Source organism: Terrapene carolina, unplaced genomic scaffold (genome assembly GCF_002925995.2).
Source record: "Terrapene carolina triunguis isolate 2854851 unplaced genomic scaffold, T_m_triunguis-2.0 Scaffold33891, whole genome shotgun sequence".
In the NCBI taxonomy this organism is placed as follows: domain Eukaryota; kingdom Metazoa; phylum Chordata; order Testudines; family Emydidae; genus Terrapene; species Terrapene triunguis.
In genome coordinates, this window is record NW_020698242.1 from 12556359 (window position 1) to 12569662 (window position 13304).

Here is a 13304-nt window from a genome sequence, read left to right on the forward strand (position 1 = left end):
GCAGCGGCACAGGAACAGACCCTCCCATTCTGCACCCCAACACCATGGGTAGCTATGCGACTCCCGGAGGGTGCACGTCCCTGCAATGCTGAGCTCTGACCACTAGGAGTCACCTTTGCTTCACCCCAACCGAGCTGAGCCCTGATACTACTCAGCCAGCCCCGGCTGCTGGGGTCCCTTTAACATGAGCAGGGCTGGGGTCAGCCCATGCCCACCTCACTGCCAGGGGCAGTGCCAGCCAAGCCCTGGAAACTCCCCTCTGGAGGCTGCACCATCCTGGGTGCAAGGAAAGGGGGTTCCTGGGGCAGGGGCTGCAGGCTTGGGGTGGGGACCAGCGAAGGGCAGAGGGAGCTGGAGCCAGGCGAGTGGGGCCGCAATGGAGCCCTAAGCCCAGGGAAGTCCCGTGGCACCAGCGGCTGGCACCGCAGGGCAGAGCCCAGGGAGGGGCAGCTGCTGCAGTCACTCAGCTGAGCAGCCCCCCAGCGTGTCTCTCCTGGGCTGCTTACGGCCTCTTACCTGGCCCGATCACGTGCACGGTGCAGTTTTCAGCGTCCGCAGCTGAGGCCTCGGTGCCCGGGGACAGCATCCGCTGGGGGAGAGAGACAGGAGTGGGGTGAGCCCCAGTCTGGAGAGCGTCAGGCCTGGGCATACGGGCTGCCAACGCTAGGCAGCTTCACAGCCACGGAGGGTGCAAGGGGCAGGTCTGTGTGCTCCCCTCCTCCTGCCTCCCCCGCCATTATCTGCCCAGGGTGTTATCTCTTTCTCACACACTCAGACACACCCCTCCTGCGCCACAAGAACCCCTCACCCAGTGTCCCCAGGCCCTTGACCCTTTCCCTCTTGCCCCCCCCCCCCCCATGGACTCTCCAGCATAAGGCACAAGAGCATCCCCCTTCCATGCCACCCCCCTCCGGCCCCACTAACCCCACGAGCCCCTGGCTGGCTGGTGCTAACGGCCCAGCACCTGCCTCTGCCCTGAGGGAAAGCTGGGGGTGGGGGGCTCCCTGTCACCCCTCCGAGCCCTGGGGAGTCTCCAAAGGGCGAGTGCAGTACAGGGGCCCCATTCCCGAAGCCCCAGGGGCCAGTGGCTCCCCTCCTGACCTCGGTGTCTTCTGCCAGGCAGTCTTCCTCCCTGGGCCAGCTCTCCAGCTCCACCAGCTCATCCTGGGGCTCCGCCGCCACCGCTGACGCCTCCGCCTTGTGCTTCTGGAAGGGGGGGGGGGAGGCCGACCTCAGCGCCTCGCTCCCACATGCACAGTGGGGCAGGGACCCAGGTGGGGTCTCCCCAGAGCCAGGCAGAGAAGGACTGCGCCCTTCCTGCTCTGAGCGGGGAGATTCTGGGAATGAGCCACCTGGAGCAGAACCGTCCCCGTCCCTGCTCTGGACGCCGCTGCACATAACGCCCCCAAATCCCACTGGCCACATGCCCCATTTCCCTCTCCAGGGCTCCCCAGCACTCTGGGGAACTCGCTGCAGGGCACAGTCTGGGCCTGGCAGGGACCCCTCGCTGAGGAGGACAATCTGCAATGGGGCAGCCAGTGCTTTGGGGCTCTGGCCCCACCATGCTACGCAGCAGGGCGTGAAGAGTTCCACTTTCAGCCACTAGCTGATTGCTCTTTGTCCACATCCCCAGGTCGGCACCGGTGCCCTCTGGAGCACCAGCTTCCCAGCTGCCACGGCAGCTCTCGGCGGCACCTTCCCGGGCACAGAGTAGGGCACAAGAGGGCAGAATGGCTGCAGCACTGTGTTGTACACGGCCCCAGCGCCCCTCACCCGTTCAGAGGAGTCCAACTTCCTCAGCTTCAGCAGAGAGGCCACGGTGAAATACAGCAGCAGCAGGACGCCGGGGTTCACGTAGACCGGCCAGGGGTGGCTGGTGTTGAGGAGGAGGGCGTTGGGGTTAGTGCAGTTCAGTGGCAGGATGAAGGCCTTCAAGCCAAATACGCTGGAGGGAGGAAAGAGGCGGCGTTACACCCCTGGGCGTGGAAGCAGGGCCAGGCTGGGAGCTGGCAGGCCAGGCTGGGTACGGAGGTGCCGGCGGCTGGGTGGGCTCAGGTACACGCTGATGCTCATTCACAGGCTTGCACCGGCCAGAGCGTGGGATGCCCCAGTTCTGAGCACGCCCCAGAGCCCCTCTCGCTGCCTGGGACGCCAGTGGGAAAAGCAGCTGCGCTTTCTTCCACAACGGCACACTGTTTCCTTTGCTCCGTTTGCCATTCGCCGCCCCCCCTTCCCCGTCTGCCGCCTCTCCCGCCCGCTCTCCAAAGGGCACTGCCTGAGCCTTTCCCATCCCACCTCCTCTCTCCAGGGCTCCAGCCCCCCTCGCAGGTCATCCCTCCACTTCAGCTCTGTCCTAGAGCCAGACAGAACCCCCCTGCCGGCCCAGTGATCCACCCGACTGGGGGGCTCAGGATCGGTTCTCAGCCCAGCCCTCCCACCCCAGCGTCCTCAGCTTTCCACACGGCCGCCGCGCCCTGAGCAGAGGTTCCCGCTGAGCTGCCCAGCCATGGTTACAGCTGAACCCAGCCGGTGACCACACAGACGCCTGCGCTAACCGACTGAGCGTCACAGTGGGTCACAGCCCCACCGAGGCACAGAGCAGGGCCGGGCCGGGCCCACACCACACACAGCGAACCGGGGGCAGAGCTGGGACCAGGCCCTAGCACTTGCTGGATCCCGGTGTGATTGGCACACTGATGAGTGGCACGTCCGGGGTCCCTTCACCGGCAGCTGGTTCCATCAGCTCCCCCTGGCTACGGGAGAGCTCCTCCTTGGTGACCCACAGGTCCCCCCTCCTTCCCCAGTCCCTGGGGGGGGGAGGGGGAAGCTATTCAGGGGAACCTTCTGGTGCCGGAAGCAGGTTGCTAGGCAGAGTGGAGGTGGGAATATCACCAGTGGGAGATGGGTCCTCCCCGCAGCCGGGAATGGGGCAGGCGGCTGCACCCACCTGTGCTGCAGGACGAGGCCGCAATGCCCATTGTTACCCGAGTTGGAGGGGCAGCCTGCCACAGGCGAGCGACGGGACGGGGGCAGGCCAGCCTGGCTGCAGGGGGGCGGGAGGACAACAGGACAGGGACAGGCCAGCCGGGCTGCAGGGGGGCGGGAGGACGACGGGACAGGGACAGGCCAGCCCGGCTGCAGGGGGTGGAGGGGCTCTGGATAGGGACAGGCCAGCCCTGCTGGAGGGGATGGTGGGGCGACGGGACAGGGGCAGGCCAGCCCGGCTGCAGGGGAGTGGGAGGGCTCTGGATGGGGCGTCAGAACACAGGAGGGAGGCCAGGCCCGGTGCCTTACCGTGCCCAGATGCTGGTGGGGGGGAACAGCCCCTGGATGAACGGCGCCTGGTAGCTGTAGATGCAGAGCAGGTGGCCGGCGGCGAAGACACCCACCATGACGCACAGCGTGTTGAAGCCCAGGTGGCTGATGGGGAAGTGGCAGGCCCACCAGGTGCAGATGCCCACGAAGAGCAGGTAATAGATGCTGGAGAAGGCGGATGGCAGAGCGATCCCTGGGGAACGAGCCGACACCGGGGCTGTTACTGGAGCTGCTGAGAGCTGCACTAGCCGGGTCAGGGCTGGGGCTCCCCGCCAGGGCCCTGCTCTGAGACCCCAGGGCGGCCCCACACTTCAGCACTGGGGACAGAGGCCTCGGCACCAACCAGGGGCAGTGCCAGCTAGGATGAGAGCCCCAGACTCATCCCATGCCCAGGCCACGGATCCTACAGTGACCCGGCGACACTGGGCCAGGAGAAACGGGAGAGGACCCTCCCCCCGACACCTACCTGCCAGAGCCAGCAGCAGGATGACCAGACACTTCCCGACCGCCAGCAGGAGCCAGTGCGCCCTCACCCGCAGCGTAGCAGCCAGCAGCCCCTTTCGCTTCGCAGAGCCCACCTCCTCCGCAGAGCCTTGCCCAGCCGGCCTCTCCAGGTCCTCCTCCTGTAGGGAACGAGAGCCAGGCTGGGTCACCGCATCCCTCGGGCCCTGCAGCAAGAGCGGCCGCAGATCCGGATTCCCTTGGTCGGTGCAGTGCCCGTTACTGCACATACGGTAGGAAATCCAGGGATCCAGCCCTGCACGCTGGGGGGTGACCCAGACACACACACCCCACACGCCCCGGCCCCACAAACCAGCACTCCTGAGGCTGGTGCGACGAAGCCCCGCAGGAGGCAGAGCCGGGGGCTGAGAGGAGACAGTTCCTCTCTTCAGGGGCCGTGGCACACACATGGCCAAGGCACCATTGACTAGTGGTTAGCGCGGGGGTGGGTGGGAGGACTCTGGAGTTCTATTCCTGGCTCTGTCACAGATGCACTGTGACACCATGGATAAGTCACTTCCCCTCACTGTGCCTCAGTTTCCCCATCTTCCAGATACCTGCCTGGCTTGCGACCCCGGGACACAAAGGGCTCATTTTCCCTACAGTACAAAGGCGCTGAGCTAGTCGGAGGCGCAGGATGAGCTGAGTTCTGGCCACTCGACGCACAGCAGAGCAGACAGACCCATGGACTGCACAGAAGGACGATACAGCCACGGCGCCCACCAGGGAAAGGAGACCCGTCGATCAGTCTCCGTGCAGGGCACCGGGTGCGAAGTGTCAGAGCGAGGGAGGGCGGGAACAGATCCTGCGCTCAGGGATCAGTCGCGCTGGCTGTACAGAGCACAGAACAGACATGGCCCCCCCCCAGCAACGTTGCTGGGTCCGGTTACCAGACAAGTCGGGAGGTGCAGGCAGCCTGGTCAGGCTGTGGTTTCAGCCGACGTGCTGATAGAGTAAATGGAGACAGAGGCGCCAGTTCTAGACCAGCCCTGGCGCTGGCCCTATGGGTGGGGGAGGTTCATGGCCGGGCCCTTTTCCCAGCCCCACACGAGAGGGCTCTGCACCCCACACCACGGTCATTTTAAGCAAAGAGCACCCAGGGTCCAGTGGCTAGAGCACAGGAGTCAGGGTCTGGGCCTGGCTCTGCCCCTGAGCCCGGGTGAGTCACGCCCCGGCTCCAGGCCTGTCTCCCAGCAGGAAAACGGGGCTAACCAGACCTGCTTTGCAGGGATTTTGTCAGACTCAGCCAGCTGGCGTTTTCGCGGGTCTCGGGTGGAAGGGGACTGGACGCGGCCCAGCAGGAGTTTGCTGCGGCTGCTGGGGGAGAGCGCCGTCTCCTGCTGGCAGAGGCGGCAGGCTCCCCACCACGGCTCCCGGGGGAGGATGGCTGGAGAAGACACCGGTGTTCCAGGGAGTCGCAGTGGAACCCGCTGCCCGTCTTGCTCAGTTCTCAAAGCACCTGCCATTTCCACAGCAGGGCGGGCGAGGGAATAATAAATACGGAGCACCGAGGAATCTGCCGCCGGAGCAGCCGCACCGGGTAACACGTACCAGGTGTGCCGGGAGCCACTTGACTGCCTGCCTCTTCCTCCCTTCACTGCAGAGATTTCAGACAACGGCAGCCCAGCTGTGGCTACATATAAATGCCACGCATGATCATCTGCCTGGCAAGGGCACCAGGGGGCAGCCCTAGGTACAGAACTGCCATGCCGGAGCAGGGCACGGCCCAGCCAGCCTGGTCTCCAGCCTCTGACAGTAAGCGCCCAAGAGAACGCTAGAGGTTTAGGGGCAGGGGCTTCTCCAGACCTTTGGGAAGGGGATCGGGGATCCCCCCCCGGGCTCCACTGCTCTCACAGGGCACTTTCCAGCCGTCCATCGCAGCGGCATCACGCAGCACCCTCACCCACACCCCACCGCAGGGGAAACTGAGGCCCAGCACCGGGAAGCGACTCCCCCACGGTGGTAGTGAATCAGTGGCAGAGGTGGGATGAGGACCCAGGAGTCCCGGCTCCCAGGTCTGTGCCGTGCCTGCTGAGTGATGCTGCCTACCAGACAACAAGCCTGGGCCGCAATGTCCAGATCCAGATCCAGGCTCTACCAAGGTTCTGGTGGGTCTGGTTCAGCCCGTTGCTGACAGACCCAGACCCGGCCGGTTCGGGCTGGGCCGCCCCTGGGGGGGGGTGGGGGGGGGGGGGGGGCCAAGGTGCCTCATCACCCCATGTTCAGCGGTGTCCCCCCTGGCCAACCTGAGCCTCCAGGTCAGAGAGTCCCAACCTGGGAGTATTTCTGGGTTGGGTCACGTTACACAGGGGTGGGAGGGTGAGGCAGGCTGGGGACCTGCCCCATCCCATGGGGGTCACTGGAGACCAGTGCACTGCACCAGAGGTTTGGTTGCTGCTAACTCACACGCCGCCTGATCCTCCAGCCATCCCTGCTCTGTGTGGCTCTGGAACAATGGCCCCAGCCCCGCTGGGATGGGAGCCAGCTGCCTCCGCGCTCCACCCCACAGCCCTGCACCTGGTCTTGTTTGTCTCATTAGCTGCTTGGAAAACACATGACAAAAAGCCTGTTTTTCTTGGCGCTGCAGCCTGGGTTCCCAGCACCACCTTCCGCGCTGATCCATTCTCCCAGCAAAGGTATTTGCAGCTGACGGCTCCAGCTGCTGCCTGGCACCGTCCAGGCCTGGGCGCCGGGTTCAGATCCAGTTCAGATTACTTCACGCACACGAACACACCGAGGGCTGGCTGGAGCCTTCCCCTGGAGCCCTCCCAGCCTTTCCACCCTCACCTCTGCACTCACCGCTGGCCCCCGCTATGGGGGAGCTGCAGCGAGAGGGGGCCCGGGCCCATGGCCAGGGAGCGCTTCAATCCGAACTGGAGGGGACGGGCAGCCGCGGAGAACTAGGCAGCTCCCTCCTGCCCAGGTGGATGTGTCGATAGGGTCCCTGCTGTGCACCCAGGGGAGCCAGGCCTTTTGGAAGTGGAACCGCACTGAATTATGGGGGTGAGGCCCCCACCAAGTAGTTCCATTTCTGCCAGCAGAGCTATGCCAAGGCAGAGGCTCTGGGCACCATCCATCAGCACCAGGGCGTCTCGCCCGCCAGGCTGCCAGGCCCAGGGTGGATCGCTCACAAGCGCCAGTCACAAAACAGGCCCCGGGACACATGGAACGACAATTCCCAGCCATGGGAGAAAGCGAGGGCCCTTGGGGCCCCCTGGCCAGAGAGCAGGCCGGGGTACCGCGGGCTGCAGCCACACACAGCCCAATCAAAGGCACGAAGGATCCATGTTCTGGGGTCACCCTGGGTGAGTCCCCTCCTTTGCTGTCTGAGCCTGGGCCCTCTAAAGTGCTGCTGCCGGAAGGTGGGCAGGGAATGGTCCCCGTGTCTCCCGCGGTCTCCAGTGCCCAGCAAAGTGCCCAGTGCCTGGCCCCAGCCCAGGTCGGCTTGCCAAGAGCACTGGCCGGAGTAACCTCCCCCCCCCACATCTTCCTCCCACAGCTGCCAGCCTCCATCAGCTCTGCGGGGCCAGCTCTGCCAGGCGCCCTGCTGGGCGCTCCCCTTGGCTGGCCAGTGTTGGGAACAAAGAGAGATCAGAAGCCCCAGCTTCCTGTGGGACGTGGACACTTCCACCCTGCCTCCCCGTAGGGGGCTGGGGCAGCTGAGACTTAACTCCCCAGCCTCCGCAGCCCCTGGCTCGCCCGGATCCGACCCGAGCTCTCCGCAGAGCACTCAAGAAATGGTGTTTCCTGGCAGCAGCGGCTGGTGCAACCCCGCGGCCGGCGCAGCTGTGCCAGCCACCTCACTGGACGATGTTCTCACAGGCCAGTGCCAATGGGAAACGAGGCCTGGCCGGCCCTGAGTCAGACTGGGCTCTGTCTCCTGTGGGCCGGGGGCACAGAGGGTGGGGAGAAGCCCCCTGGTTTCTCCACTCGTAGCTTGGCCAGAAGCAAGCAGAATGGTCTATCCCCGAGCAGCTGGCTTTGGACAGGCCCATGCCAGAGCTAACTGAGTACTGGGGAAAGCGGCCAGGCCATATCTCACGCTGCTTTACAATCCTTCTGGCATGATGCCTCGTGCCACACCTGGAAGGAGGGTACCGGGGGCACTGTCCCCATCTCAGAGACGTGGCACCGCACAGCGAGTCAGGACACAGCCAGAACCCAAACCCGGACTCGCTGCTTTAACCATTAGGCCCTGCTCCCACCCAACCAGCACAGCACTAGACACAATAATCCACTCGCACCCCCCTAAAGGCCGCCCCATGCAGGGTGCTGGTGACTGGGTCCCCCCCATGGGATGCAAGCTCAGCGCTCTGCCAGTGAGTCTATTCAGCCAGGCACGAAGCAGGGACAGGGGAGCTCTACAGCGCTCAGCTCTAGGGTCCCGAGCTGGAACGAGTTTGCTGGGTCTCTGCCTAGTCCCTGTCTGGACCCGTCCCAAAGCCAGTTGGGTAGGACTGGCAGCCTTCAGCCACGAAAGGGCTGGACTAGGCCCAAGGCAGAGCTCTGTGGGATGAGCCAGCCCCCCCGAACCACCCCTGGGTGCAGCAATCAGCCCCCTCTGGCCAGCAGGGGCACGAGAACACCCTGACACACATCCCCATCGTGATCGCTGGCGCCGTACAGCTCTGAGGGCAGGGCAGGGCAGGGCAGGGCGTTGGGCTGGGAGAAGCTGAAGAGTGAACGTTCCCAGAGGGCCAGGGCCCGCGCCCCCGATGCCAGCCCAGGTGCGGTGGGCCTGAGGCTGGCCAAAGCCCACATCCCCCGCAGTGCTTTCTGCCCCTACAAGCCCCCCAAGGCCCCCCGACAGCTTGTGGTGGCAGCAGGGGGACATCACTGAACACGGCAGCTCCCACTACCGCGAAGGTCCCCAAACAAGCCGAACCCCCAGTGCAGCCCGACAAGCATCTCCAAACCGGAGAGGGAAATTTCCTTCCCACTCCCTCCTGCCAGTGTGGCTCTCTCTCCCCTCCAGCCAGGTGAGCCCAGGTACCAGCTGAGGTCCCGGAGGGGCAGAACATGGGGGGATCTGGTGATCCAGAAGAGGCAGGAGGCCCTGCTCCCCAGGACCGCGGCCTGGGGCTGCTCAGCCGAGCTCACTAAGGAATGTGAATCTCGAGGAATGTTCCCAGGGGCCGGGGGCCGTGCCAATCCCAAACGCAGCCCAGGCACCGATTCAGACGATTCCTGGGACTGCCCCGACAGCTCCTGGAACTGCAGGCACCGCTAATGAGGAAAACATTGTCCATCTTGGCAGGACGAGCGCTCCCAACCCGAGGCCCCTACTCTGAGGAACTAGGGGCAAGACAGCTGGAGGAGAGGGGGATCGGGAGATGGTCGCTGACTGGTAAGCACCAGAGGCCTTTCCCATCCCATGGCCACTTGCTGCCCTGATGGCCTCAATCCTGTGTCCCCATCACAAAACAAACACCACACTGGGTGCCGCTTTGCTGTTGGGCTCAGCGGAGAAGCAGGGCCCCGGAGACTGTTCTCTCCACTGGGGGTAGCCCTTCCAGGGCAGGGGCCCGGATCAGAGCGGGGGAAATGTAGTGCCACTACCTGCACTGGCAGTTCCAGCCTGCAGGCTCTGGAGCTGCTGGTCCAGCTCCTTGCACCAGCACTACGCAGAAGAGAAGAGAATTCTCTATGCCATATATGATTCACCCATGGAACTCACTGCTGCAGGGTATTAGTGAGGTGAACAACAAGGGTTCCAGATGTCTGTGGACTGCAGCATCAGAAGTACTAGTTGCTAGGATATAGTTACTCAGGTAACTGATCCTCAGGCTTCAGGCCACAAGCTGATTACCAGCTGAGGCAGTAAAGCATCCCCTCCCAGGGTGTAGACTTAGCCAGGTGCATTGTGGGCTTTTCCCACCTTCCTCTGAAGCACCCAGCACTGGCCTTTCCTGGAGCTAGACGGACCAATGCTCAGTTCCACAGCTGCAACTCCTAGGCTCCCGCTTCAGGCTTCGAGTGACTGGCTGCGTCTAGAACGCCAGCTCCTCAAACCCAGCAGTGACCTCCTGGCCCCATCAGCTGGCATGGCAGCATCCTGCCCCACAGGCACCTCTGGCTGCGCTGGCCGGGGAGGGACCTGCCTGGCTGGTTTGTTCAGTGCGGAGGATTCGTTCCACTGGTCACAATTCAGCGGGGGTCTGACGGGATGGGACAGGAGGGGCTTTCTGTGCTGAGCAGCGTATCCCTGGCCGCAGGACAGCACAGCAGGGAGAAGGCTGCACGTACCACCCCCCAGCCTCCAGACACCCCCGGCTGCGAGCCCTGGAGCCTGGGCTGCCCCAGCTCCCTCACCGAACCGCGAACCTCCAGCCGAGGCCGTTCGGCCAAGAGAGCTCCCCCCGGCTCACAGCACAGAGGGGCCAGGCCCGTTTCGCGGGGGGAGTCACGGTCCTGGCCCCACAGGCCCAGGCTTGCACACCTCGTTTACATGCATGCTCGCTGATCAGGTGACTGGGTGTGCAAACGCAGCCAGTTAGCCCCGGGGTCGCAGGTACAGCAACTGCCCGGGCAGGTCAGCTGCAGCTCAACTGGACAAAAGTCTGGTTCTCAGTCTACATCCTGACCCCCCCCCCCACACCCCATTCCCTGATGTCCCTGTGCCCCGAGCCAAGTCCCTGAGAACCGGGGGGGAAGGCAGGTGGGGGGCAGAGCAAACTGCTTTGGCTTCCCCTGACATGGGCACCTGCACAAGCCCCTTCGGCAGCCTCCGGCCCACAGATTCCCAGGGACCCAGCTGAGCACTTCCCAGGAGAGGGACAGCTGGGGCAGCCCCTGCAGCGCCCGGCCCCGAGGACAGCTCTCCAGCACCGCTCCAGTGACCAAGCCCAGGGCTGCAGCAGGGGCTAGACGGGGAGGCCGCAGGACAGGGGAGACTCCAACCAGCCTTCCAGGGGCAGCGAGCGGCGACACTCAGCCACCAGCCCATCTGGCCCCGGCCCCAGCTGCAGCCTGGCCTCTGGCGAGCCCCGCATGATATCGGCTCGGTTACTCGGGCTGTTTGCTAGGGTCCCCATGGTAACCGAGGAGCAAACATGGTCCCTCCTCCGCTGGGTGACTCACCTTGAGGTTTGCAAGGTGCCAGGAACAGGGGGTGGGGGCAGAGGAGCAGGAGCTCCCTCCAGGTGGGCACGGCAGGAACGCCGCCTGCGTCACCCCCCGCGCCAGGCAGCAACACCCCCGCACTCGGATTCCAAACCCTCTGGGCAGCTGAGGCCCAGCTCTGCCAATCCCCCAGCTGGTGCCACAGCTCCCTACCCCCGGCCCAGCATGTGGGGTCCTGGGCAGGACGAGTTCTCCTCTGGCTGGAAAGGTGGAAGCACACGGCTGTGCTGGACTCTAAGCTGCACTGGGGCAGGGCCTCCTTCCCCCGTCTCAGGGCACCAGGGGTGTCCCGCTGCCGGCAAGGCCAGGCCTGGTGATTTCACTTGTGTGCCATTTTCTTGGTGATTTTCCCAACGAACAGCCCTGAGTTCGAGGATGGGGCGGTTCCAATGGGGAGTCTGGTGGGTCAGATGTTTGGGATTTGGCCTCCAGAGAGTCCAACATCCAAACTGTTCCCAAATCAGCGGGGGCTAGAGAAGCCCTGGAGCACCCACCACGCACGTCCTGCCTGCTCTGTGCTCGGGCTGTGTGACAGGCTGGACAGAACTCTGCGGGGTCTGGATCTTGGGAGGATGCGCAGAAGCAGGAGGCCAAGGTGTCCATGTGGTTTTGGAGTAGAACCGAACCCAGTCTGCACTGGCAGCGCTAAGACTCCGGTTATCTGGACAGACTCCCTGAAACGTCCTTTGTGGAGCAGAGGAAGTGTGGGGTGAGTGCTGGGAGGAAACCACTTGGCTGGCTCTCCCCGCTGCGTTTCGCTCGAGGCCAGCAGTTTACCGGCACTGTGGTCGTGCTGGTGCTTGGATCTGCCTGGGGGTGGATGGGGGCAGTTTGGGCAGTGTGAACGCAGCACTGTGCCAGGCGCGCTGGGCTGGCTCCATCGGCAGAGGGGCACAGCAGCTCTGGAAACAAGGTTTCCGAGATGCCGGGAGTCTGGAGCTGGCAATGGCCTGGCCTTGCAGCTCAAGGCTGGGTGCTAACTCAGGGATCGGGGGCTGGCGGCAGGGCCCAGCAGGGAGGCCTGGCCTCCCTCTCTAAGACCAGGACGGGTTGGATCAGATCAGCACTGCAGGAGGCTACGACCCCCCACTTCGCATGATCTCTCCCCAGCAGCCTCGCTTTGACACAGACTCACTCCTGCAGCTGGTGGCCGTGGGCCCTGCTGTTACACGGGAGCTGTCTGACGGGCTAACAAAGGCTCCAGCCGGGGCTATTGCAGGGAAGCATCTGTCTGGGATGGGACCGACTGGCCTCACCCTTCCATTCGCCCCCACAACGGGCCGGATTCTCTGCCATCACACCAGGGCACCCTGTGCCAGTGGCAGAAGCAGCCGGCTGCTTTCGATCCATGAGCCAGGCTCACAGGACACAGGCCAGGGAGTACCAGGATGGGTGGGGGGCCTGGCCTTGTGCCCCACACTCTCTGTGGGGTTCTCCCCCACCTGTCTTGTGGCCCCTCATGCCCAGGGCCATGCGGAGGGGGCTTGGGTGAGTCAGGCTTGGAGCAGCTTGTGGACGGCTGTGCCAGGATCAGCCTGGGGTGCTGGTCTCCTCCCTCAGGAGAGTCTTTGTGGTGCCCGAGAAGGGCGAGTCAGCTGGGGCCGGCCCCTCCCTTGGGCCCTTGATGTGGTTTGCCACAAAAGGCCGCCAGCGAACCGACCGAGAGGAGCCTGCCTGTTCCGATGCACAGACGGGCCCTTGGGCCATCTGCAAGCAGGACAAAAGACAGCTGCACTGAGCTGGGAGTGCAGGTGATGGGAGGAACCGAGCCCCACCCAGGTCTGGGGGCTCCCTCCCCCTGCAGTCGCAGGGCGTCAGTCGTGGGGGGAAGGGCCTAGCTGACCCCGCTCAGTCAGAACAAGGGAATCGGAACCCTCTGCCCTTCTAGAGCCGTCCATCTGCCTGAGGCACTTTACAAACCAATGGGGAAACTGAGGCACGGGGCAGGGGCGGGCCTGGCTCACTGCAGTACAGCAATGCCAGAGCTGGGAATGGAAGAGCTGCCCAGTTTCTAGTCCTCTGCTTTAACCCCAGCTCATGTCCCATTCCCAGAAATGTGCCCTGGGAAGCGGGGGGGGAGATTCCCTCCCAAATCCACTGGGAACAAGGGGTGCCGGAGCCTCCTCTTCCAGAGAGGGAAACTGAGGCACAGGAACGGACCACAACTTGCCCTAGGTCAGATGACAGAGGCAGCGGTGGAGCTAGAAATAGAATCCTGCTCTCCGGCCCCACAGCCCCAGACCCCGTTCCCTGGACTGGGCTGCCTCCCCTCTGGTTCTTCCCCAGGCCACGGCATCCAACAGCACCAGCGGTTAGCGACCAGCATACCTGCCCTAGCCACGGGGGGGCACCGCGGGGAAGGGGTC

General features: G+C 64.3%; 1 protein-coding gene across 2 annotated transcripts in view; it reads right to left on the reverse strand.

Moving 5' to 3' along the window:
• Nucleotides 1-13304, reverse strand: part of LOC112106329 (piezo-type mechanosensitive ion channel component 1) — a 96317-nt gene that overhangs the window by 29069 nt on the left and 53944 nt on the right. For both annotated transcript variants that reach the window (XM_026663604.2, XM_026663603.2), the window contains exons 6-10: nucleotides 3782-3938; nucleotides 3295-3508; nucleotides 1774-1945; nucleotides 1102-1206; nucleotides 517-589 (exon numbers count right to left, since the gene is read on the reverse strand). In XM_026663604.2, the coding sequence (XP_026519389.1) occupies nucleotides 517-589; nucleotides 1102-1206; nucleotides 1774-1945; nucleotides 3295-3508; nucleotides 3782-3938 (721 nt within the window). The remainder of the gene's footprint in view (nucleotides 1-516; nucleotides 590-1101; nucleotides 1207-1773; nucleotides 1946-3294; nucleotides 3509-3781; nucleotides 3939-13304) is intronic.